Genomic DNA, 25,539 nt, shown 5'->3' with positions numbered 1-25,539 from the left:
CACACACACACACACACACACACACACACACACACACACACACAGGGTGAACACACATTCAGGAGCAGCCTCTGTAGAAATCTTTATCATTTAACCTGTAAATAAAGAGCAAGTTTTCAAGATTATTACAGAAGAATCCATCATGGTTCTTACACAAGTTTCCAAAGAAACACAGAGCTCTCACAGGTAACCCCCCCCCCCCCACTAAACCTGACATGCACAACACCACATAATGCTTTCATATGCATGCATCTCAGAGGAGGGATTGATGATGTCTGCGTCCTGGAGACGCCGGCGCACACTTTACGCACGGTGCCAGTCTGTTACACTTGCACACCAGCGGCCAGATGAGGGAGACATACGGCTTCAGGACATGTCGAAGTATCCCGAGTAATTTTTTTTTTTTTATATTATAAGATTTCATTACCTCTTTCCTCGCCTGGAAATACTACAGAGCAACGCGCACCGCACCGCGCACCGCGTTCATCCGGCGTAAAAGCGTTTAAATGTGTTTATTTTGTTTGTTAGTGTTTTTTTTAGAGAGGAAGCGCGAGTTCAAGGGGAGAATCTGGGTCCGACCGGGAGCTGGGCGTTTATGATAAAGCGTGTGAACGCGTACGGTCCGTCAGTCAGCAGTCAGTCATCCAGTTCAACATCTCCGCTGAACTCCAGCTGTCACCTCCGCGTCTCCTCCGGTTCGCCAGGTAAGAGAGACACGACTGCGCCTCGCGCCTCCTCAACATTTACTCAAGTTATCTGTGGAAAGTGTGTGAGTTTTAAGTTTCTGATGGTCGGTGGGTTTCCCCCCCCCCCTCACACGCAGCAACACTGTTTTGTTTTTTGAATGAAAAGCAAAGTAACGTCGAGGACTAAAACGTGACCATTAAAGATTCAGGTGAAGATATTTAACTGTAAGGAGAAATAGTCGACTGTATTTTTCAGAGGATTCAAAAGAGCAAGTGTGTGTTTCCTGTGTGTTTATCTGTGTGTTGTGAGACAGGGAATGAACATGCTCCACAATGACAACCTGACATCATATCATATTCATGTGTATGGGTTTATTTCATGGTTTTATATAAATGTGAGCTTTAGAGCCTTATAAATACCATAATTAAAAAGAAAAACATTAAAATAATCATGCACCAGCATAAGTGTCTGCACATGTACATTGTGTTTTATATTTATTAGGTGGGATTAAATGATGTGCATATATATATTCACAGTTTTTCTAAAAGATGCACCTTTCTCGGAGGCCAATGCTTCAGCTGCTATAACCTCTTTTCTTTTTCTTTTTTTTTTTTTAATTGTCACCTGTACAGAGTGGCACAGCTACTTTGAAAGCCACCCTCACCCTGTGCCCCCTCCCTCATCCTCCTGTTTCCAAATGCTCTCCTTTGAAGCGATGATGCCCCATCTGTCATATGTGAGCAAAGAGAGACCATGCTCTGCTCTTCTCAATTACTGAATTCTCCTCATGCCAGCTCCGGTGGGACAGGAGGAGGAGCAGGTGGGTGGCAGTCAGTGCGATCAATCAACATGAAATATTCAGTTTTGAATATACACATCATTTACTGCTGCTGCTGCTGCTGCTGCTGCCCTCCTTGTTAGAGACACTCCAAAACCAGAGTTTGTCTTTAAGCGTTTTTTGCACCATGTGAACTGTGTGACACACAAATAAAACCTGGGCCTGTGCATGTTCAGGTGACACCATCTTTTGATAAAACCCCCAACACGGAGACTGGAGGGGTGTTTGAAATTATTATTATCATCATAATTGAGAGGAAATTAGAGAGAGGGCGGGTGAGTGGATGAAACTGTAGCCTATTAAATGTAGCGCCACGGCCGTTTTCTCATTATGCTGCAGTAAATTCACACAGCTTACATGACAAAGCTCTGCTTGGCAACTTTCTCCCCTGATAGAAGCACTTGTTTGAACACAAGGCACATGATTTGAATATCTGTAATCCACGCTGAAATCAACAGGCCAGATGAACTTTTTGGCACTCTCCTACCAACACATTGAGCAGGATTTTCTTTCCCCAAAAATGCCTAAGCTATTTAGACTTAGGGCTTAAAATCACTTGAAAGAAAGGAGAAAGAAAAAAAAGCAATGGCAAAAGTTATTTGATTTGTCTTTTCCTATGCATGCACGCTTTAGAGATCCTGGAATTTTTGAGATCTTACCAGAGGAAAACCTTGCAATCATTCAAACTCTTCAGGAAACTTTTAATCTCCAAAGTGTCTGCCTTGTGATAATAATATCTCTGTGATGTTGCCTCATGAAATTTGCCCGAGTACCATGGCCCTAAGTATTTGAGCTATGAGGCAATACGGTGAAAAGCATAGCCCCCTCATATGAGAACACAACAGTGAATAATTAATAACCTTGCTCCCAATTCCAGGAAAACAATAGCATATTGTAGGAACACTGCACTAATTTAACTAGAGGAGAGAAAAAAAAACAACTTAGACAAAAATGTGGAATGCATCGCCATTGTTTAAAGCACGTCTGCATGACTTTCACTCGTGTTGGCTTTGCGCACTTTCTGCACCACCATGTTGCATTTATGTGCACATACCGTCCGGTTTGCATGCTGCATAATATCGCAGTGTTGCGTTGTTTGCCTTTGAGATTAATCAGAAGCCATTAAATACCCCTCTCTCACCTGCTGGCAGTATGGGAGGTGGAAGTGCACATGCAGGAAGCTATTTTCCACAGGCCTCCTCTCTTGGCTGTCAGCTCCCATTAAGGGGGAAGGTGTCATATCTGTAACACAGCTGAGTGCAGATGGCAGAGTGGAGGGGATGGCTCACCGATTTAAACAATGATTAATGAACAGAGATGGAAAACAAATTACATTGGACTATTGGAAGCAGGGAATTGTTTTTATGAAAATGTTAATTGTGTCTGCCAGGCTGATACCAGGAGTGGGGGAAGGGTGGAGTGAGGGCAAGGCAAGCGAGGGACTACTGATAGGACATCTACTACTCCCCTGGCTCAGATTATTGGCGTGTCTCAGCATGCGATGTTTAATACCGCACCTTGGCTTTAAGACCTCTAATGTGCCATAACTTTCAAGGTTTGGATTTTTATGATGAACCCCATGAAGAATTGTCGCCCACCACTGCACCAATTAGCGTTATCTCTAATAATAAGTGGTTGTAAGTGACGAGAGAAGGCGCCCTGTTCTAGTTGTAATTATTGCAGGCGGGTGCAGCTGCACTACTTAGGGAGATGATGATAATTATTTTTCTTTTTTTCTTTTTTTTCATTGCGGGTTGATTATTTAAGAGCATCATACACTCATCAGAGTAATCAGGAGAGAGTGATTAGTGAAAATCCACGAGGCTAACAGCTGCCACATTAAACACTTGCCTCTGTTGCCAACACACAGAGGCAGAGCCCTTCCACAGGACAGAGACGAGCGCAAGCACTTCACCTTCAACTCCACGGCCACATGTGTTTGTTAGAAAGTCGAGGCCGAGGGCACACGGAGAATTGGAGTAAAAACGAGCGCCGCGTGAAAAGGCGTGTTGCCGTGCACCAAGGTCGATCTTTCAATGCTTCGATTCACGAGTGCACCGGGAGGGGGAGTGAAAGTTTGATATGGCATTTTTTGGGAAGTGTGGGAAATAGATAGCAGTTATTGTGCAGTGACCTTGCCCTCCTCCTGAACTGTTTCTCATTGTATCAGAATAAGTAAAACTCCGCTCTGCTCCGCTTGTGATCGAACACTCCATCTAAGACAAAATCCCCCCCCCCCCCCCCAAAAAAGAAGTCTTAATTAGAGATGTGTGCCACGGCCATGTCCGGCGTTCATGTGGCGTTGCTTGCCACTGTGTAAGGCCCCGCTAAACTAAGGGCTAATTCTCTTAGCCCAGATGTTGCTTGAGCACAGTCCTGGGATCCCACAGGGTTGATGAGCTCAATCAGTGAAATGATGAAAAGATGATTTTGTCCCTGTAATTACAGTGTGTAAACTACTTAGCTAGGATTGCAAAGGAAGTCATTTTCTAATTACGCTGGTACCCCCGTTGTCTAATGGTGGATGTTTTGTTGTTTTAGAGAGCGCGGGAGAGAAAGAGGGGGAGAGACACCGAAAGAGAGGGAAGAGAGAGAGAAATCGAGTGGAGTAATATTCGTCTGTGTGTGTGTGTGTGTGTGTGTGTGTGTGTGTGTGTGTGTGTGTGTGTGTGTGTGTGTGAGGAACTTCACGAAGGCTCTGGACTCTGCTGCTGTGGCTGAAAAAAGACCATCACAAGGGCAAGATGGCTGCCAAATGAGAGTTCATTGAATTATCAGCCCAGTTAATGTGCCTTGGATTATGCTCTTTGTTTGTCAGTTTCTTTTTTCCTGTAGATGCCATAGCTTAATGAGATACTGTAAGTGGCATTACCCGACTCCTGCTGTGATTTTGTGATGACTCGTTTAATGACTTTTGTCTCAGTGCCTCCAAGTGCTTCAGTCGACAAATCCAGTTTCTCCTCCGTTTTTAGCCACTGCTCTTTACGGTTTGTGCAAACGTTAAGTGTCATGACAGAGGAAATGCGATGTACAAACAAAACAACGTTTTCTCTTTACATGGCTTAGACGGCGAGACGGCGACGGCAATCTGTTTCCTCCTTGCACCGGAGAAAGTTGCACTTCCCCGAGAAAGCAAAAAAAACATGTCTGTATGTCGCGCGCTGAAGACGATCCATTCTTTTGAGATCTGTGTGAGTTGTGTTGGAGCTGGCTGCCGTCCTGCAGGGCCCAACCATCTGATGCAGCCCACACCATGTGGATAGGCTTCTCTTGTGCAAGGCATCCCCTACGCACCCCACACTGTTAACAAACTCCATCGTACGCCAAAAGCTTTGTTTGTGTCCAGAAAGAACAGGTGGTCTGTGCAAACAAGATCAACTGTTCACACATTAGTGATTTAAAATACATTCTATATGCACGTGCATGCGTGTGTGTGTCTGTGCATGTGAGCGTGTGAGACAGACAGCATGAGAGCGCGTGTCTGCGCACGTGCGTGATGTTTCCGCTCTTTGTGTGTGAGCGCCTTTGAAAGCATCAGACGAAGTGTATGAATGCAAAGTTTGTATGTGACACGTGCTGCTATTAGCTTACAATACTACATGTTTCCTTCAGTACAGTCATGTTTAGTTCGCTAAGTCGTTTTCACAGCTTTTTCTCCTGCACACATGTGATCAATGAACACGTGAAAACTTGAGAGTTTTGACATGAAGGTCCAAACGCCACCTTTGGTTTTCCGTCTGACTCTCAGTAGCTACCTGGGGAGAATCATATTTCCCCTCTGTTTTGTCGAGGCCACTAATCTGCATCAGTGAACGAGACAAACGGATTGAATCGAACGCCTCCTTCCACTGAACACAGTGAAATAGCTGACTCTCAAATAACTGCACACATCACCATTGCACCACATGCACGCCAGATTTATTTTTACAGGGCACAAGCCAGATTTTTTGATAGTTGTAAAAGGAGTGGCATAGATTTACTGCATCCACAACAAATGTGTATGTATTCCTTTATGAGTTCTTTAGCTATTACTCACAAGGAGCTAGTTTGTCAGTGCTGTGTGTGCTCTTTCTGTGCTCTGTGCTCCTGCAGTAATGAATGGCGCCGGTTAGACTATTCTATCTCAGTCAGGCTTTTGGGGGGGCCTACAGAGAAGCTCCTATAGGGTTTCATTAATCTGCCTGTCAGAAAGTATATGGGTGCTATCTTTTTGCACGGGTCATGGTGGGCAGCTGTGTTACCACTGCCCTCTTCCTTGTGCAGCCTCTTCATCCCCTGACAGGCCGGTCCACAGGACGGCTGGCTGGCTGATCTGGTCGGTGGGCGTGTGGGTGGAGTGAGACACAGGGGGCATAATGCACAGCATGGGGGCTTTTTACTGTCTGCGCATAGGCTCGCTCTGTGGTGATGAATAAAACAATTGTTATCTGCAGGCAGGGAAGTCAGGGAATTCCAGGAATTTTGAGAGTCACGATCTCTTGTTATGTGTGATTTTGAAGTAGGCAGAGGCATGTCACCAGGAATCTAGGACATCAACGATAATGTACAACGCCGCAGAGCATCTTTATAGCCGGTGAATGAGGTTTTGCATGAGAATGTTTTATCATCACACATCACGTATGTAACTGTGGGAATCCATGAAGCTTTTATTTTCCTGTCGTGCATGCAAATACGTGGAGCCCAAGAAATTAATCTAAGATAAATCCGGAGTGCTGTGTACACATTTCCAAACAACAACCAAGTAAAGAGAAGAACCAGAGAAATGGAGCAATCACAATAAATACTGGTTAGATAATCCATCATCCCTTCATTTTCAGGCTTTTGAGACAAAGTTAATGAACTTCAACACAAAAACTGAACACGCATTTCAACTCCACACGGTAAATTGACACTGGTAAACCATCACAGTGTGAAATACATGAGGAAAACATGTCAAGTTTACCGTCAGATAACCACAACATATGTGTTTTTCCCAACTCTGCTTCAGAATGTCTTATGTTTCACTAAACTGTAACTGCAGGTTGGAGGCTGATGGAGCTGTTTGTGCTGCTTTCTCAGTAGTTTCCAGCTCAACCATCCACATAAATTATGAATGCTGTTTAACTGCTGTTATGCAGTTCAGATCTATAAATTTTATTCATATGTTTCATTCCTGTGTCACCTAACTATGGATTTACAATATTGTCCATCCATCCTGGCTGACAGTGTGCTGCAACTACAAAGTAAAAAGATTATATGCATTCAGCCATACTTGCAGATTAGATGCCAAAATACCAGAATCCTCATCCCGACTGCAGTGAAAAATAAGTGATCTAAAATCCCGCAGAATGCACAGCTCCCAGGGCTGGTTTAAATGTGTACGTGTCACATTTTTTTCTTTTATTGCCTGCGCGAAATCACACCTGCTCCTTGTTCGTGTGCGTGCGGCCACACCTAAGAGGCGCTACTGTGACACGATGCTTAATAACAATCAAGCACTTTCTCAATCTGCACCCAAAGAGCCTAATTCACTCTGACAGAGAAACACCTGATGGCCCCGTGTGCCGCTCCCCATCTCCTAGCCTTCTCACACACACACACAGAGACACACACACACACACAGTGATGAAGGTTTTATGCCTCCTCGCTGTGCTTAGTTAATCAAAGGAATACCACTTTAGCAAATATGAAGTGGATCTAGTGTATGCTAATATCATTCGCTCACTTTCTCCCTGTCAGATGTGGTTAGGTCAGACCTGTATCCTTACATTGATCCGAGCTCAGCGCCGACTCGCTGCTCTCGCCAGACACACACAGGCGTGCTCTTTATCTGTGGGGTTTTTGTGTCAAACATTTTCATCACTGATGGAGGTTTCCATCGACTGTAGGCAGCAGCAGGTGGCTCACACTCGGTGTCAGACATTTTATTTTGCAGGCCTGTAGCTCCATCCTGAACCTATTGATTTTGGATGAGGTTCTATTAGTTTGTGTTACTATCTCGTTGCTGTTGTCACTGTCAGCCAGGTAGATGCATGGATGAAAAGGTTTTGTGATGGTTAGTAACCACTTTAATCTGTAGATATTGTGGTGATTTGGTCGGTATTGTAACAGCGGCCATAGCTTGCAACTACTAGCGTCCATAACCGGCAAATTGTGTGCGTTCAAACAAACCTGACTCTCAGACATTTGGGGTCAACGTCTGCAGCTGTCAACCTTTTCTTCTCTGCTCAGCTTGTTTTGTGCGTTTTTTTAATATGACACCTGACACTACGCAGGGTGGTATTGTTCTTCCAGGCACATATTTAATGGTCGTGTTGTCCTTAAACGCACAATTTCTTAACTTATTTAAGGTTTTACTTAAACGTGCTTCATGGGACGTTTTCATTGTTAAACAAAAAGCTTCTTTAGCAACTACTTCAGCTACTGTAAAAAACACGGTGGCCTCTGTAGAGATGACCTGCTCCTGATGTAAATATAAAGTATTTAAATATGAAGGGCTCGTTCCAGGGTAAAGAAAACAACAATTTGTACAATTTGAATGAAACACACAAGTAAAAACATCACTAGGATTATTTTCTGTTACATTTCTGCCCGTTCACCTAAATCTAACAAACTTGACCTTTAAATGTAAAACTCTTGAACATTTTCAACAATACCACAACAACACTGCTAACTTGCTAATTTCGGTCACTATATTCGTGATTCCAAATTTACACACAGCATCATTTTTGAGGTTGATGTGACAGCCAGTTACACGAAATGCACCCACACAGTCACACAGAAGTCAAAGTTGCATCGCAAGATGCTGCATAGACGCAGAGCCACTTGAACTCGAGTCTGATCAATCATTATTGATTGGATGCAGACTTCAGAATGGACACCATTACACATCCAAGGCCACAGTACAGTAATGACATTAATAGAGGCAAATGCAATAATAGTTCAAATGACCGTAATCCTTGAAAGTGGGCGGGTGTTGGAGGGGAACCTCTGCTCTCCCCTCCCCTCTCCTCAGGTTATCAAATATTGAGTCTATCTACTTTATTCTAATATAATTTACTTAAATTTGATTTTTTCCCGTCAGTACCATATGGTTGAATTGATTTCTGATCTGCAGCTTAAAGCAATAACCCTGCTCACACCAACCGCCGCCGCTGCCAGCTCTTTATCTGTTTGGTTTTTGTGTACATCATTTTCATGACTGACTGAGGTTGCAGTCCAGGATGATGTAAGCCTGTGTTAATTCAGTGTGGACAGTGCAGGCTTTGTTCTGTGCCCTTTGGTGCTGCACTGGAGCTGGGCAGGGCGCGCTTATGTGACCTCTGCCATTGTAGCGCCATGTGAATTTGAAGCTTTGTTTTGCTGCTACAGCTGAATCAGAAAAGAGAGGAAGAGAGAGGGAGCTGGGCAGGAGGAGAAGTGAGCTCTTCATTTTATTCCTCCTTTAACTTTGCATTTTTGAATCATTAAGTTGTTTATTTTCCTCCGTACTCCTGTGACATAATTATCCCGGTAAAGGTTTTATCCGAATATGCAATAGACCTGCTGAAAAAGCTTAACTCTTCTACTTTAATCTTTTTTTTTTTTTTTTAGCGTTTCAGATTTGTGAAATGCAAAGGAAAGGCAAGTGAAAGCTCACAAGTCTTTGATGTTTGTGGTGTGATTGTGTTGGTGCTCATGATTGTGTGTCAGTAAAAAAATAAGATCTAGACAAAGATCTGCACCTTACCCTTAAGTAAAGATGAGATATTTGTTGAGGAAGCCTATGTGGTTTGACTTAATCAGCATTTCGCAGTCTCCAACAATAATCTAAAACCACAGGTATACTTAACACAGGATGAAGAGAGTCAGAATCTGCTTTGCTCTATTTCCTGACCTATTTGTGCTGTTTCACTGGCATCATACCGAAGTTGCAAAAGTATAGATTCACACACTTCATTTACAGCATCTAATTGTACTTCTGGGTCTCACTGGCCTGTTATTGGACTGTTCAAGCTTGAAATCAATGTATTTCAATGCTTTCTTTGTTTTTTGGCAGAGTCTGAATCGCTTAATGCTCCTTTTGTTTTCTCTCTAGGTCTGAACTGCAACAAACAGACGCTTCATGTGAACAACATGAATCCACATCCTGTCTCGACTGAATAAGAGCAAACAGTCAGCACTCAGTTCACTGCTAACCTTTGGACTGTCCTACATTGAAGCTCCTGCCCACCATACTGTAACATCGGCTGGTCCCCCGAAAAGGACGGCTTCATTACCCCATCCTCCCATCCAATTAGAAGCCAGATGGCGCTTCTGGCCAATCAAATCATGGACGCCAGGATTCTCAGCAGCATGAATGGGAGAGTTGAGCTGTCCCAGTTTCTGAGAGTCACGAATCAAAGCATCGTCTCCCAGGTAACTTCTGCCCAGGATGACAATCGCAAGAACAGGAAGTATCCCTGCCCGCTGTGTGGGAAGCGTTTCCGCTTTAACAGCATCCTCTCCCTCCATATGCGCACGCACACTGGTGAAAAGCCGTTCAAGTGCCCATACTGCGACCACAGGGCAGCACAGAAGGGCAACCTGAAGATCCACCTCCGCACGCACAAGCAAGGCCTTCTGGGTAAAGGCCGTGGGAGGATCAGAGAGGAAAACCGGCTGCTTCATGAGCTCGAAGAGAGGGCGATACTAAGAGACAGGCACATGCGAGCCGGTCATGTTAGCCAGCAGCAAACATCTAATTTACCCCAACTTAAAAATCCCCAGCTGTCACAGACAGTCCCAACCCAAAATCAGTTCTTAAGCAACTCCAGTGCCGCGGAGAACCAGCCACATACATCCACATCTCCAGAGGCAACTACTGTCCATGATGAGCCCATCCAGCCGCAGCCCACCGGCTTCCGCTGCTCATTCTGTAAGGGAAAGTTCAGGAAGCAGCAGGAGCTTGAGCGTCATATCAGGATCCTTCATAAACCCTACAAATGCACCTTGTGCGAGTTTGCCGCATCGCAGGAAGAGGAGCTCATCGGCCATGTTGAGATGACGCATATAACCGCAGATTCAGGCTCAGGTCAAAAGCCTCCTGCCGGGTCTGGCGACAAGGGGAAGCCTGTTGGTGAGTTCCCGTGCGAGGTTTGTGGCCAGACCTTCAGCCAGGCCTGGTTCCTGAAGGGTCACATGAGGAAACACAAGGACTCTTTCGAGCACTGCTGTCAGATCTGTGGCCGTCGTTTCAAAGAGCCATGGTTTCTCAAGAACCACATGAAGGTCCACCTCAATAAGCTCGCAGCAAAGAGCAACCTCCCTGCCGAGCACGACTCTTATAAACTGAGTAACCTGACGCAGGAGCATCAGAGCAACCTCTACTCGCAGTACATCTCCCGCATCCACAACAGATTCCTCGCGGCTGAGAGGGCTGAGCATCCAGATTATAACCAGATACTCACTACAGCGGGCGTTGACATGAAGGTGAGGGAGATGTTAGGGAGGATGATTTCCTCCGGTCCAGGCCCTCTGACCGACGCAGAGAGCTCCTCGTTGTTGGGTTTGAATCATCTGCACTCTCCACTGAGCTCTACCGGCATGGAATATCTGCAGAAGGTCATGTCTAATAGGGAAACACTCAACAGCAGCAGCAGTTACCCAGGCTGGCAGATCATGACACAAGGGCTGCCTGTTGAACAGCAAATGTTCAGCCCTAAAGACCAGACCTCCTACTTGTCTGAGAGATGTCTCCCTGCAGACGATGGGAAGCTGTGTCTCAGTGACCCAGACACCAAGACCATCAGCAGACCCGGCAGCACCGGCAGCGTGAGTCATCACGGGCCAACGGACATCATCGCAGAGACGGGTAACGCCCTCTCCGGCAGTGGACTGGACCATCAACGACAAGCTTCCTCTCCAGCTTCAGGTAAACAGTCAACAAAAGCAAACAGTTAAAGTTCTAAAGTACTACTCAACCTGTGAAGACAGCTAATTGTTTTCATGGCTTACTGTCCAAAGTTGGAAAAATGAGTCTGATGACATCACAAAATTTTTTTTTCATGTCATGAATTATATCTCATAATTATATCTCAACCTCTGCTGACCATTATCTTTTCTTATTTGTCTTTATTTGACGGTATACAGTAGCGAGACAAACAGAAAATGAGGTGAAAAACAACAAAGATCTGAGACAGATTTGAATGAACAATGTAACAGTACTTGTCTCCATCCATAAGACTTTTTCAGACACGATGTCTGGATAATGTCCGGACAATCGGGTCTGGACATTATCTGGACTTCGTCTTTCAAATATGAAAAATGCTGCAGGAACGTGTCAGAGGCAAGAGCATAATGACGTATAAATTCCGCTGCTGAAATTACGTTTTTGTTTACAGCGCACCGACACCAGCGCACAGCTCTCGAATCTCCAAGTTGACACCTTTGATGCATTTCCTACGTGTATGACAAACGGTTTTCATCCAGAGAAGTTTGCACACTGTCTCTTTTTTCCAGTTTTTCCACCTGTCGCGTATTAGTAACGTCATCAATGCATCCAGTCGCTCGCAGTGAAGTCTCCGGAAATCTTTTTGCTGCATTCTCACACGGGCTCACTCTGACATTCTCCAGAGTTTTTACCAGGGGGCTGGCAGGAAAAACTCTGGAGAAGAGCAGCTGACATTTGCGTTCTCACACACAGCCCCTGTGGATAATTACACGAGAATATCCGGAGTTCAATGCATGTCTGAAAGCGGCTATCTTTTTGTCATCGCTACGGCAACTCTATGGAAGTGACATACTGAATTGCTCAAGTGTCTCTTTATTATATCATGTCTATGTATTATTACATGTCTCTAGTATGAGAATCAATGACTAAAATGGCTGAAATGATGGAAAGAAATGGACGTAATAACTTAAATTAGGAAGCTCAGCTGAGAAAATCACAACAAAAGGATCAGAATCAGATTAGTGCTTCTTATAATCTTTTTTTTTAAAGATATAAAATCAGAAGCTGTGGCCTCATCTTTCTTCCCACTCTCTGTAGGTGGGCCTGAAGCACAGGGTCAGCAACACCACAGCCATTACTGTCATCCACCAGGACTTTGTCTTCCTTTTAAAGATAATGGCATCATGTTGAATTGTAGGGATAATTAGTACCCTCTATTTTATATCTGTCACATCCCCACCCCTTGCCTACGGGGGCACAAGATGTTAATGCATGCCATCTGGTGTTTTTAATGATTTGATATATACCACCCAGTGATTTTTATGATTTGATCTACCACCTGGTATTTTTATTGATAGTCTTCTGTTCCACCTGGTGATTTGGATGATTTGGCTCTCTGGGTAAATGCCTTTCTTGTCATGGCATCCTGCTTACATGTTATCATGAGCCTAAATCACTGCTATGACAGCGTTGTTAAGAGAAGAGAGGAGAAATAAAGCCAAACTTTTGTTCCGTTTCCTCACAGCTTTGGACTATGGTTATTTTTCTCACTGCTGTTATGCACATGGAGTCATGATGCGCTCTTGTGGGATTTGATCCACCATCCTCCTAAATGATGGCCGCATAGCAGAGATAAATGGATCAAGTCTAATCTCATTAGATGTTTTGTTTCCATATTGTACACACATACTGGTATCTGCGTATTTACATGTAAATGCTTGCCGTTGATGGCCAAATCCCTCTCCCGTCGCTCTTTAAGAAAACATATTCAGGCTCTGTTGTTTTTGCTTTCCTTCCTCCTCGCTATCTTCAAGACCATACGGTGTCACTTCCAGAAACATTTATGATAGCTGGCTAGCTGAGGATTTGAGTGTGCACAGTTCTGGGATGGCACATTCTGTATCAGACTCTAATTTCAGTCAATATTAAGCATGGAAACTAATTCATTGTAAAGGTCAGGCGTCATTGCTTTAGTCAATGATGGATCCGGCAGGCTCTCTCTCCCCCTCTCCTCCTCTCCTCTCTGTTCTTAGTCCTGTGTAATGGTAGACTCACTCTGGGGGCTTAGCACCGCATTGTTTAGCTCTGACAATATATCCCAGAGACCTCTGCAGCTGCTCCCTGCGCTCACAATGACAGATTAATTAACACAATCACACGCTGCTGGCCCTGGCTCAACACACAGGTCTGCTGCGGGACAGATAGGTAAATCCTACACATATGGAGAACACGCACCACTTGATGAGGGTTTAATAACAGGGATAAGTTTTTTTTCAGAGGTGGGGGGTTGTAACTGATCAAGTCTGCCTGTCTGGATGGTTGGACGAGGAGGAAAAAAGAGAGCGGCAGAAAGCGAGCGTTTTCTAATTCAGGAGAGCGGAGATGCATGAGGAGGAATTACCACTGCCAGATGTTCAGCTTGAGGAACATTGATTAGTCCAGAATTACTGGCTGCATTATTCATAGTCAGCCTATGGTGGTCATGAAGTTATTGATGTCCTCAATATGGATAGCAAGTATAGTACAGTCATGGCTGTCAGAGTGAGAGACGGCTTCTTTGCGTGGTACATCCAGATACAGGGTTGGATTTAGATCTTAACCACAAATAAGCGGCATCTGAAATTAGAAATCACGCTTTGATTTCTATAGAGGGCGTGTGTTACGAATTACTTCTCTCAATATCTAATCAGGGCAGATTCGAACATGCACTTTGACTTTAATTATAATCTGAGATTAAGAGTAACGGCTCTTCTTAAAATGATAAACCATTGAAGGGTGCACACTTCAGGCCTCTGACCTACATTGGACCAGTTAGATCCCAGCGCCAAATAAAAAACATGCCCAAACATAAAATGCTCTGACAGTTATTAATTAGTCCCATTCAATACTCTTAACCTCAAGGTCAATGAGCAGACACCATGTAATGATGTTGTCCCCACATGTGTTTTGTCCCTTTTTTTATGCCACTTTTACTGTAAGCGTTTAAAGCCAAGGGAGCCTGAAATGATAAGCGTCTGTAAAACTGTGAATGGTAATATGAGCAGCGGTTTACCCAGAAACACAGATAAAGCTGCTGCTGTACAGAATATCACTTTCATTCGGCTGCTCCAGTTACATCAGCCCCATTCTTTGTGATTGCTGACAGTAAGAGCATCTTTTTTAACTAAACGACTTCTTATCTGGCTCGGTCCTGTGTTCTGGCTTCACAAACTCAGCTCTTATTCGGAGATCACAGTCAGCCCGACTGGTTTCTGTAGAACTGATTACCTGTTGGCTTTTCCGTTTCCCTCTCACTTCTGTCTTTTAATCCTCTTTTTAATTATTATTGCAGATATGAGGCTCAAATTAAGCTCAAAATGCTTGTTTTCCTAGCATGCAGATAAAAAGATTTACCCAGGGAGTTCTGAACACCTGCCTTGAAATATTGTTCCGCCGTCTCCTGAATGCCATTTGGCTTAATTGACTTGGAAACGTCCCAAATGCGTCATTGACTATGTGGTCTAATTAATATTAATAATATATGCTATTATAAACATCAAAGAACATCTGGTGCCCCTGTTTTCCTCACCAGTCTTGTGTGTGACTCTCACTCTCACTCTGTTTCATCTTAAACCCAACCAGCTACCATGCATCTCTGCTTTTCACTTTCAGGTGCTTGATTGCACATATAGAAAAAGCCAAAGCTCCACTGTATGTATAGTTTGACAGCTACAGTATAACTGGCAAATGCCTGTGTAAGCATATAGTATGTGAGCCTGTGATTGCATTGACGGTGATGTATGGCTGTAAATCTTGAAGCTTATTTCCATATGAAATGAATCACTTGTCCAAGCCCAGCTGCATGCTTTTTTTTTTTCATAGACTCACTTCAGGCGTTTCTTTCCTTATTTATTTACCTTCCCCCCCCCCCTCTCCTCGCCTTGCACATCCAGTAAGAGCAGATAACTCATACGCATCACTTCATTAGATGCTCTGTTAGGTGAGAGAGGCTCGGGTTTGTAATGATGCAGTAATTGGAGTTTTTGCTTGATAAATCTAAGCTCTAAAATTACTCCCCTCACATAATGTGAGCCTCGGCAGTGTAAGTAAATCTTAAACTGATTAAGTTAGCATGAACCAGGCAATCACAAAGATGGCACCCGTCCAAACGGAAGAGAGAGAAAAGGCAGAGTCTTCAGTCTTTGTGTTGTTTTTACCGCTCTCCGTGTAGAGGCTGGCAAATGGGTTTAGGAAGAAGCATCGTGCTGAAAGATGAGGTCAGATATGTGTGTTTTCTGCATTTGGAGCCGGCCCCTAATGTCATCGTAATTAAAGCCACAGAATAATTGAGATGTATGGCGTGTGTCTGAAAGAGTTCCATTAAGCTGTTTGAATTTTTTTGTCTTGTTACTGGAGACAAGGGTGTGGCACTGTTGAAGTCTCTTTCCTGCTCTTGCAAAACTGTGCATGTGGGTGTGCACGTTAAATGTACGCACGCATCAAATCAAACATACTGTAAACATTGCAGACACACACACACTCGTGCTGTAAAGCGCAAACCGGGTCGTCTGTCTTTAATTCAAGGACATGAATTTGCCATTTTAGCCGTGATATTTCAATGATGTTAGGTTCAGCTCCATTTGATTAATTCACGGGTGTTATTTGAACATTTTGTACATTTGAAATGGTGGAAAACAGCCTCCCTTTATCACCATTCAGCTCACAATGGTGGTTTTTCTATTAAAGTTTGCAACAAAGTAAAGTAACAACTGCAGATCATTAGATTGAGATTTACCTCAGTGAATTACCTCAGGGTCAGATCTTGAGGTTTATGAAATTGATATTTCTCTGGCGGGGATGAATCACTGTTGTAACTCAGATATTAGTCCATTAAAGAAGAACAATAAGGCATCAATATGCATAGAATTAAATTAATGGTGGTGGGTTTATCTCCCTATCCCAGACGCATCCCTAAAAGACACAGTATAATGTATGACCTGACCTTCAAATGCCAGGAGAGTGTTGGGCAATAAACTGCCAATATTTGTGGCTTAATGGCGTCGGATGACTTTTACTGTAATTGGAATGGCAGCGAAACAGCTGGGCTATTTAAAGACAGTGCAAGGCTGAGGTCCCAGACAATCACTAACTCAAAATGGTCACAGGGAGTGTGTTTAACCCTGGAGGGTGTTTCTGTGATAGCTATAAGGATTAAACTGTGGGTAAACAGAGGGAGAAGGACATTTAAATTACCTTTAATTAAAAGTTATGGTGTGAAGGATCAAATCTTGTATCCACATGGATATTATTCATCGGCTAAAGGGAGAAAAATTGCCCTTTGTCATTCACCACAATAATACCCTTTGTACTTTCTGAATTATGTTTCTATCGCACCATTTTTCAAGTATGAAGCAAAAATAAACTCAACTGCACTTCATGGTGCAGTTAATCAGAAGTGCTCACATGTTGGACTTTGTTATTTCTGACTGGGATCCTCACTTACTGGTTTTGATGGAATGAGGTTTTTTTTTTTTTTGCCTTGTTCTGGTTGCTTTACAATTTCCCCTGTTTATTATTTCTGGAAGAATCTTGTTTGGTGTTAACATCTTTGGGTGTATTTATTGCACATGGTGGTGGCGTCCATACTGTAAAATGATGGATCACTGGAGCTGAAAGCTGATTACAAGCTTGATTTACTGCAGGGCAGTGCTTAAATCATTCAACTCAGCCTGGTGTGGGATTGCAGCATTTTTCATGTTTAGACAACAGTTGTTGCTACTTTTCTCAGAACAAAATGCTCAGTATGCCTCATGTACACATAGTTTCCTGATCTGATTCGTATTGTGTTATGTTTTTGCTGTTATTCTCTGTGGTAGGTGAGAAAGTCTACAGGTGTCCGCTCTCCAGTGACTACACCACTGCACAGACAGTCTCCCTTGGTTTCCATCTGGAACGCTACCACTTCCCCCACTGGCAGAACAGCAGGGATCTTTCTTCTCCTCTGCAGCCCAGCAGCAGCAGCAGCAGCTCCAGCCCCAACTCCAAGCTCAGACCCAGATCCAGCGAAGACTGGAGCCCGGCAGCAGGTCACTACCTTGGTCTGGAGAACCACAGTGAAACCCCCCTACTCGTCAACAAGCAGCCTGACCTCACTGACAAAGATGTAGCCGGCCCCTTATCCTCTCAAATCAGTAAGTCCCAGTATGAGCCCTTAGACCTGTCTGTCAGGCCAGAGTCCTTCAACTCCCATTCAGCCATGTCTCCTGCTGTATCGGTGCAGATGTCTGGCGTTTTCAGCAATGGACTGTCCTCCTCCATTACCCGGCAGCTACAAAGTTACCCCAATGCCGCAGCTGAACTCAGTGTGAAACCTGGGTATCAGTGTGACCTTTTGGTGCAGGCAACAAAAGAGGAGATGAGCACACAGAAAGGAGGCTCCGCTTGTCACAATGGTGAGGGGGAATTTGAGAAATCCGAGCAAGGGGGGGAGGACGAGAATGACGATGCTGCCAAGTGGCAGATGCTGAAAAATAATGTACCCGAGCCGCAGGAGCTGCTGGAGCACGCCAGCACTGATTTCCAGGGTCCAGAGATGCAGGAGAAGCCAGGGCAGTGGGGCAGAGGCGTGGCTGAGTCTCCCATCCACTCTCTGGAGAACCTGACTCCAGGACAGGCCGATCCACTCCAGTACCAGGGCGGCCTGCTCTCCTTCCTCAGGTCCCAGGGGAGCCTGAGCAGTGCACCTGCTGCTGCACACAAAGCCGGTCTGAACGCAGGCGGGAATATGGAGAAAGAAGCTGCATCAGGTGAGCATCAGCTTATATGTCATGACATGTATGTTAAACACAGCTGTCACAGTGATCAAGATATAGCCAGCACTCTTCAGATTTGAAGGTATCTATTGCCACCTAGTGGACAAAGACTGGTCATTCAGATTTTGCCATCTTGCTCTCTCCTCTTATATTACAATATCACAATCAGTTAATACAATTCTACATATAATATATGTTTTGTATAGTTCTTCTGTGACATTGTCAGCAACAAGGAAGCTGCTTTATAGAAATCCCCCCAAAAGTTTTTGGCAGTATCCCAGAACTCATCACCTGACAGCAGACGTGTGAAGAGCGAGTGTGAGCCTGTGAATGAATCATTCCAATTACGAACAACACGCTTCCCTTATCCTCACAGCACTTAAGTTTTTTCTTCTTCTTCTCCTTCTTCTCGCCAGATCTTATCTCTGATCTGAAATAAGGGCAAAAGAAGACACAGGTGTGTGGCACTGATTACCCCTACACTTTAAAAAGGATGATGATATCCGCGTGTGATAGGTTACAAATCGCCCAAGCCAGTGGAGCCCACTGATGGAGAGGCTTAAAGCTCTTGCGCTGGTGTGATATGCTTGCTGAGTGCAGATTTAATAATGCTGTCTCTCAGGAGAGGGGATCCAACAGCTGGGGTCTTTGATATGCATGTATTATGAGTGCAACATGATACACCTTCCCTCTGATCCCCCTCTTATTCAGAAACTCAATATGCTCATGTGAAAGACAGGAAAGTGCCTGTCAACTCCATTAGGGATTAACATCTGTTCCCTTTCTTTGTGATTCTAACAGCAAGACGTAGTTTTGTATTTGATTGTACAGATGGTTATTATAATATTTCCAAAAAAAGCACCCCCCCCCCCTTCAACTTCTGTCAAAGCCGTCACAGCGTTCGTGTTTCTCCCTCGGTTTTATGAGAGATAATGCTGTTTGGATTGGAAAAAAATCAGAAATCAGGCAGTTTTAAATCACCCTTTTTAGCAAACCTCGTGTTTTTTAAAACAGCAACACAACAACTGGCATTTCTTAAAACCAGTGTATTCCAGCAGCATCTCAGAAATCAGACCAGTTTATTCTCCGAAGTTATTTCAGGCCTCTCTCACCTTTTGTCTGCTGCATATTGATCCGGCATACCCCACCCCCACCCCAGACGAGGCAGACGCCAAACAGACACAATAAACACCTGTCAGTCAAACCGGACATCCAGACAGGTAGCTGACATTGAGAGGCCATGGAGTGCCCTCTAAAATCCAACCAAGCAGGTGGCCCGGCAGCCTGGCCTGTCTGCGGTGTTGACCAGGTGGCTTTGTCATGGGGCTGTCTCCTGTTGCCCCCATCCTCTCCATACTGTATGGCACGTCGAGTGGCATGGTGACATATTGCCGGGCAGTTTGGACATGGAGTGATGTGTTTGTGATGACAGTTCAGGTCGGCTCCAATGTGCCAGCAGTGGTAATTGGCCAGATGGTGACCTCTGGTTGAACCTGTCTGCATGCTCATTAGTCTCACTGAGCCCTCCCTTGTGTTTTATACACACTCTCATCCCTGCACCGCTCACGCCAAAACACTAGATGGCAACATTCACCACTCTAAATGGTTAAAGATGCCATCGGCTTCAAAATGTCTCATCATATGGGATGCATTCATATTTCACAGGCACATTAATGGCAGATGTTTTTGAGATTATAGTCATGTCACACTCTGATGCCTTCAGGTTAGTGAGTCTCCTGTGAAGCAGTTAACCAGTTAACGAAACTACCCGTCTCCTCATGTGGCATCAGAGCAGACCTCAGACACGTGAGAACTAGTGAATATGAGAAGATCGATAAAGACGGGATTAAGAATGAAAGAACACACAGGACAGAAAGAGAGAGAGAGAAAAAGGCCCCTGATTTGAAAGGTTGAAAGGGTTGAGTCATTATCTCATTGTCTGACCTCCCTGTACCCTCCGCGGAGAGGGTGACAGAGAGTGAGAGAAAAGGAGAGAGAAAAGGAGCGAGAAAGATCACCATAGATGGAGATAGATGGAGCGACAGCGAGGTGAAAGAGGAGCGGTAGTGCGGCTGTCTCCATGAGCAGATGTCGTTTGAGGGCAGCGAGAGGGCAGCGCGGCCTGCCTTTGTGCCGGGCCTCTCCCCGTAGAGATAATGAAGGGTGGAGCTCTGGGAAGGATGTGCAGTCATCACTCACTGTCTGTGTGCCATCAGAGCTCAGGTCTGTGTCATCCGTCACCATTCAGCTCCTCTGGCCCCCGACGGCCCCGCCACTGTCATCATGGTCATTATGTCAGCCTGTGACACACAACACACTCCCACAGCACAACACAACACACTAACACATGGGACGAAATGCATGCAGATGCAATATATATATATGTTTACAAACTCACGCAATTATGCACTTACTTCTAGAACAAGGGGAAACTCTGTAAAATATTTGAGTTTCAACATGTCTCACCTAGAAGCATGAGCAGGTTGAATGAACCCAAAGCTCTAATTGAAATGTTCAAAGTTCTCTAAACATGAGCTGAACACGTTTGTTGAGAATAAAATGACAGGAGCTGAAAATGTAGATGCTTTTAAATGTAAACTTAAAAAAACATCCTCTCAACCTGACTTTCGTGTATTGTTTTATAATTTGTAGAATGTTTTATAATTTGTTTAAACTGAATTAATTGTGATATATTATTTTATTTGTTATTCTTTTCAGTGTCTATGTTATAATCTCTTTCTTTTTATTATTTATTTTTTTCTTGTTTTATTAATGTTTTCTTGTTTCATTTACTTTGTAATCTTTTACAATGTATGAGAGCATTTTGAACACATTAATAATTTTTTATACCTGTGTATCGCCTGTAAAGCACTTGGAGCTGCAGTTGATTTGTTTTAAATGTGATTTATAAAAACGTTTTTGATTGATCGATAGAATTGGTCAAATTATTATTCACATCAACAGATATCTGAATTAAGATGATGATACTAACATATAAATAAAAGACAAAACATTTTACCAGACATTTACTCCCAAGATTCCAGCCCTGATGACAAACTTGTCTTTAAAGGAACTGTTCTACATTTGCTAAACACAAGATTAACCCCAGTCTGATGAAGCAAAGCATAAAAGCAACAAGATTTGGTTTCACAGAGTTCTGATACAAAACTTTAACACGAAACCACAGGTTGGCCAAAGTTTTTTTTAAAGGGAAGCTGAACAGCTACATCTCAAACTGTTCGCTGTGAGCATTCATCACAGTTTGTGCAGCAGACAGCGCACGTAGCATACTTGCTATAGTCTTGCACCATAGACTGTATATAAGGAAAGACGACATGACAGCCCCCCAAAAGTGAAGCCAAAGCATTTCCATCGCCCCCCAGAGGCTGGCTGGAGTAAAGGTCATAAATCTCGCCTCCTCCATGTTAGAGGAAGTAAACAAAACACAAATGTCCACGTCAAAGAAATGATTTTCAAATATTGTTTCTGACATTTTTCACACGGATGTATGTTTAGGTGCTCATATTTCAGGTAAGTTTGGTTTTTATTTGTTATTTGTTAATTTTATAGTTATATAAAATGGGGTGAAACATCGTGATTGACAGCTGAGCCTGACTCACGATTGGTCAAGCGCATGTATCAGCAAGACCTCGCTAACGCTCAGGTCCTTGCCCCAGTTGCTGCTGCGCAGACTCAAGTCCACTAGATGGAATTTTTTTGATATTTTAGCTCATTTCCTGTGCAACATGAGAATGAGGATTCCAGGTGTGCTCACGTTTAGACTTCACTCTTGATAAAGTGGATTCGATTGTGAGGATAAACTCATTTACGGTCTGATTGATGTAGTTGCAGCGATGATGCCATGTTCCTTGATCTCCGTAATTACTTTGACGAGTTCAGTGTCAACACGACTGGTGGAAAAATGAATTTTTTGAAAATTATGTTTTTCCTTTTACTATTTACACATCTTCACTCTGTCTCTCGTCACCGCACAGTCCCACCCCTCCCATTTCCTGTTCAGACTATTTGTGCATGTGTGCACGTGAACATGTATAGCACACTGTATGTGTACGTACATGCATGTGGGTGTATTTGTGTTTGTGTGTGTGGCCGGTCTGAAGCTGTGGCTGGAGCGGCCCATAAATGGAGGATCATGTGGTGAAGAGATGGATGGCTGCGAGCCCACTGCTGTCTCCTCTAATTGTAAAATATTAGTTACATTAGACTCTTGCCTGTGATTAATGGAACTTATTTGGAGGTTGCCCTCTCTTGGACTTCCCCTCTCCTCTGGTGGGAGGGGGGAAAAGAACAGCAGACCCAGGAAGACAAGGAGGAGGAGGAGGAGGAGGAGGAGGAAGAAAGAAAGGCCGCAGAGGCAGAGGGGGGGAGTCAAGCAGGGCAGCCAGCGACTGATGTAGACACAAGACCTTTTGGCTTATTATTAACTGACTTTATGAAAGTGTAATAAGCTACAAGAGCGCCCGCGTTGTTTGAATGCGTTCACAAGATTTTAACGAAACTGGGGGAATTCTGTTTGTTGTATTAAGACACGGTGGATGTGCGAAATTTGATGAAATGGTATGACAGTTTCAGATGGATTTAAATTTCAAGAAATAACTTTAAACTTTAAATAAGTGAGCATAAGAAAGAAAGAAAGAAAGGTTTTTTTTGCTGCCCATCTGTATTTCCTGTTTTTCCACTTCTGTTGATTGACAGGTTCAACGTGCGTCACAAACTGATCTGAAGCTGAATTTTTGACAAAGCTCTTCTTTTACTGTTTCTCCTCCCAGACAGCTTGCCCTTGCTCTCTCACTTTACTTTAACTCTCTCTCTCTCTCGTTCTTTCTCTCACAAACACACACACACACACACACACACACACACACAAACCCCTCTTTGCCATCCTGATGATATTCAGATGTGTCAGGCCTTATCCTCTCTCTGACTAGTGTGTGTTTGTGTGTGTCTGTGTGTGTGTGTGTGTGTGTCCTTTACGGCCATCAGGTTATTATACACCAACAGATGGAGCATTACCTTTTATTGCTCGCACCTTCTGTGAGTTTCCCCACTTTTCCCCCCAAAAACACCTTTTTTATGTAGATGCGAGCGCGAGCGTTCGGCTGCGTGCAGCTGTCTCAGCCCTGATGAGGAGCATGATAGAGAGAAAGAGTTGAGGGCGGGGGTGAAAAGGCTGAGACAGCCCTCAGTTTTTGGGAAGTGATGTCAAATGACATCAGCACATAATGGTTTACTGTAACCATGAATCACACAGAAACACGTTGAAGTGTTAGACAGAGGGGGAAAGAGAAAGTCATTATGTGAGCTAACATCTCAGAAATAGCACATCACTGAACAAGGACATGAAGGTAGAGAAGGTAAATGACTCATCCAGTTCAGTTTCAGTCTTGATCTCACCAACACCTCCGGGCTTCGGTGTCATACTGATTTTTATTGAGGTCAGATAAACCTCTGGAAGCTATTAACAGGATGCTTTGTTCTTTGTGTCTTGAAGGTACGCCGAGTGCTCCTCCGTGTAGGTTCACATTATTTGTAGTAGAAGTTATGTGGTGGGCGCTAAAGAGGGGGACAGACAGGAAGTTTTGGCATGCCTCGCCTCCCAGCTGCAGACGTCTGTCATTCCTCAACTCAACACTTGTGTGCGTGTGTGTGTTTATACGTCGTTGTGTGTGTGTATGTGTGTGTGGGTCTGTGCTTGTGTTGTGAGCAGGAAATGTGTTACAACGAATTAGTACTTGCTGCCCTTTCTTAGTAAAAACCTGTCAGCTTGTGTCACATGTGTTTTGCTAAAGTTTAGCTGTTAGAAAGTGCAAATTGTTATTATGAGGCCAAATCAATGTCACAGTTTAGATTATTTTTTTATTTTTTTACATTTCTCTACAAAACCACACTGACTAAAGCACATTACAACCAAAAGGAAAACTTATTTATTTATTTATTTTTCTCTGGCATTTCAGCAGCTCGGTGTCAAAACTTAACTTCTCACCTGCCAACATCTGGCCTGGAACGCTGGGCTTAAAAAACTAACCTGCCAAGAATTACAAATTCAGAATTTTCACTTAAATCCATCTCATCCAGTTCATTAACATAAATGTATTCTGTAGGAAACGTTCTGTGACCAGAGCCAGAGGGGTTGGTCTCTTGGCTTGTGAACGGTATCATTGGTTGATTATTATTGATATTAATAGATCCAACATTCACCAGGTGGTCACTTCAGACCCTGACGAGGTTAAATGATGACAATATATCTGAATTAATCTCTTTTCTCTGTCTGCCTCCATTTTGTCATCCAGCCCGGAAGCCGTTCCAGTGCAGATACTGCCCGTACAGCGCTTCCCAGAAGGGCAACCTGAAGACCCACGTCCTCTGTGTCCACCGCAAGCCCTTCGACAACAGCCTCTACCCCGACCGCCGCCTGCGACGCTCGCACCCGCCCCAGAGACCCTCCAGATTGCCTCCGAGCATGGCGGCAGACAACCGCGCGCCCGGGAGGGACCAGATCGGCATGACGTCGCTCTGTGGAACTTGATGTTGTCATGGCAACAGCAGATACAGACAGTCATGATTATTGTTTTAGCTTCACCTCGAAAAAAGGGTTAGGATGATTGAGATTGTTGAGAAAAAAAAAAGAAGAAAAAGTTAACCAACCTTGATGTACATTCCAGTGTTTACTTGAAGAGCCACAGTGCGTATTTATCTGTAGCAAAAAAAAAAGAAAAAAAGAAGCTGCCTATAATAATAAAGTCCATTGTGATGTGAAAGTGCAGTGCGGGTATTTAGTGCCTTTCATTTTGTCAGAGGTGTCCAAACGATTTACTTGTGTTTACATGCATCTATCACTTCAACACTTGTCTGATAGGGAGAATGTACCGTGCCTGCCCAAAGCCCTTGTTCTTTCATCCAGTAAATACCCTGTGTTACATTTTTGTAAATATCACTCGATTTCCCTTCCAGTCCAGAAGTCTTGTCTATCTGTCAGGATACGGTGCCAGATGTTCAGGCTTTAATCGCGGCAGATGTAATGAAGTAGAATGTTGCACATCGGAGCTTCCATTTGTTCTGGATTCCACTCCAGGGAGAAAGCCTCTCTCACATATAATTATTGCCCATTAACTCCTATGCTTCATGCCCTCATGCTGGAACAATGCTCAATTAAGGGGAACCAAGGAAATGGAAAAACTGCAGAGATTCATTGATAGTACATTCAAATCCCCTTTTTCCCTACTTTTTTTTTAATTGGGTGGAAGTACCCATGTGTGTTACATACCAGATCTGCCCACCAGTGTAAAATAGGCCTAATCAACACGGCTATTGTA

The 25,539-nt window shown here is 43.9% G+C and overlaps 1 protein-coding gene across 4 annotated transcripts; it reads left to right on the top strand.

Moving 5' to 3' along the window:
* The first annotated feature begins 295 nt into the window (after positions 1 to 295).
* On the top strand, positions 296 to 24,989 carry LOC109641910 (zinc finger protein 536-like). Of its 4 annotated transcripts, none has more exons than XM_069528615.1 (5): positions 296 to 704; positions 9,582 to 11,396; positions 17,270 to 18,199; positions 18,622 to 18,662; positions 24,517 to 24,653. In XM_069528615.1, the coding sequence occupies exons 2-4, from the start codon at positions 9,791 to 9,793 to the stop codon at positions 18,642 to 18,644; spliced, it is 2,559 nt and encodes an 852-aa protein (XP_069384716.1). In that variant the 5' UTR covers positions 296 to 704; positions 9,582 to 9,790; the 3' UTR covers positions 18,645 to 18,662; positions 24,517 to 24,653. The 4 variants fall into 4 exon arrangements, with proteins under 4 accessions (XP_069384716.1, XP_069384713.1, XP_069384712.1 ...); XM_069528612.1 differs by lacking the exon at positions 18,622 to 18,662 and adding an exon at positions 1,320 to 1,507 and having other exon boundaries at positions 302 to 704; positions 24,517 to 24,989; XM_069528611.1 differs by lacking the exon at positions 18,622 to 18,662 and having other exon boundaries at positions 302 to 704; positions 24,517 to 24,989.
* The last annotated feature ends 550 nt before the right edge of the window (positions 24,990 to 25,539 follow it).

The sequence above is a fragment of the Paralichthys olivaceus genome, chromosome 7 (genome assembly GCF_024713975.1).
Source record: "Paralichthys olivaceus isolate ysfri-2021 chromosome 7, ASM2471397v2, whole genome shotgun sequence".
Lineage (NCBI taxonomy): Eukaryota > Metazoa > Chordata > Actinopteri > Pleuronectiformes > Paralichthyidae > Paralichthys > Paralichthys olivaceus.
This window is presented reverse-complemented; position numbering and strand designations above follow the sequence as displayed.

Bases quoted from the DNA above. Each gene is read 5' to 3' on its own strand.
- LOC109641910 (XM_069528611.1), top strand. From the start codon at position 9,791: ATGGCGCTTCTGGCCAATCAAATCATGGACGCCAGGATTCTCAGCAGC. The intron at 11,397-17,269 runs GTAAACAGTCAA...TCTCTGTGGTAG, and splicing joins AGCTTCCTCTCCAGCTTCAG to GTGAGAAAGTCTACAGGTGT. The intron at 18,200-24,516 runs GTGAGCATCAGC...TTTGTCATCCAG, and splicing joins GGAGAAAGAAGCTGCATCAG to CCCGGAAGCCGTTCCAGTGC.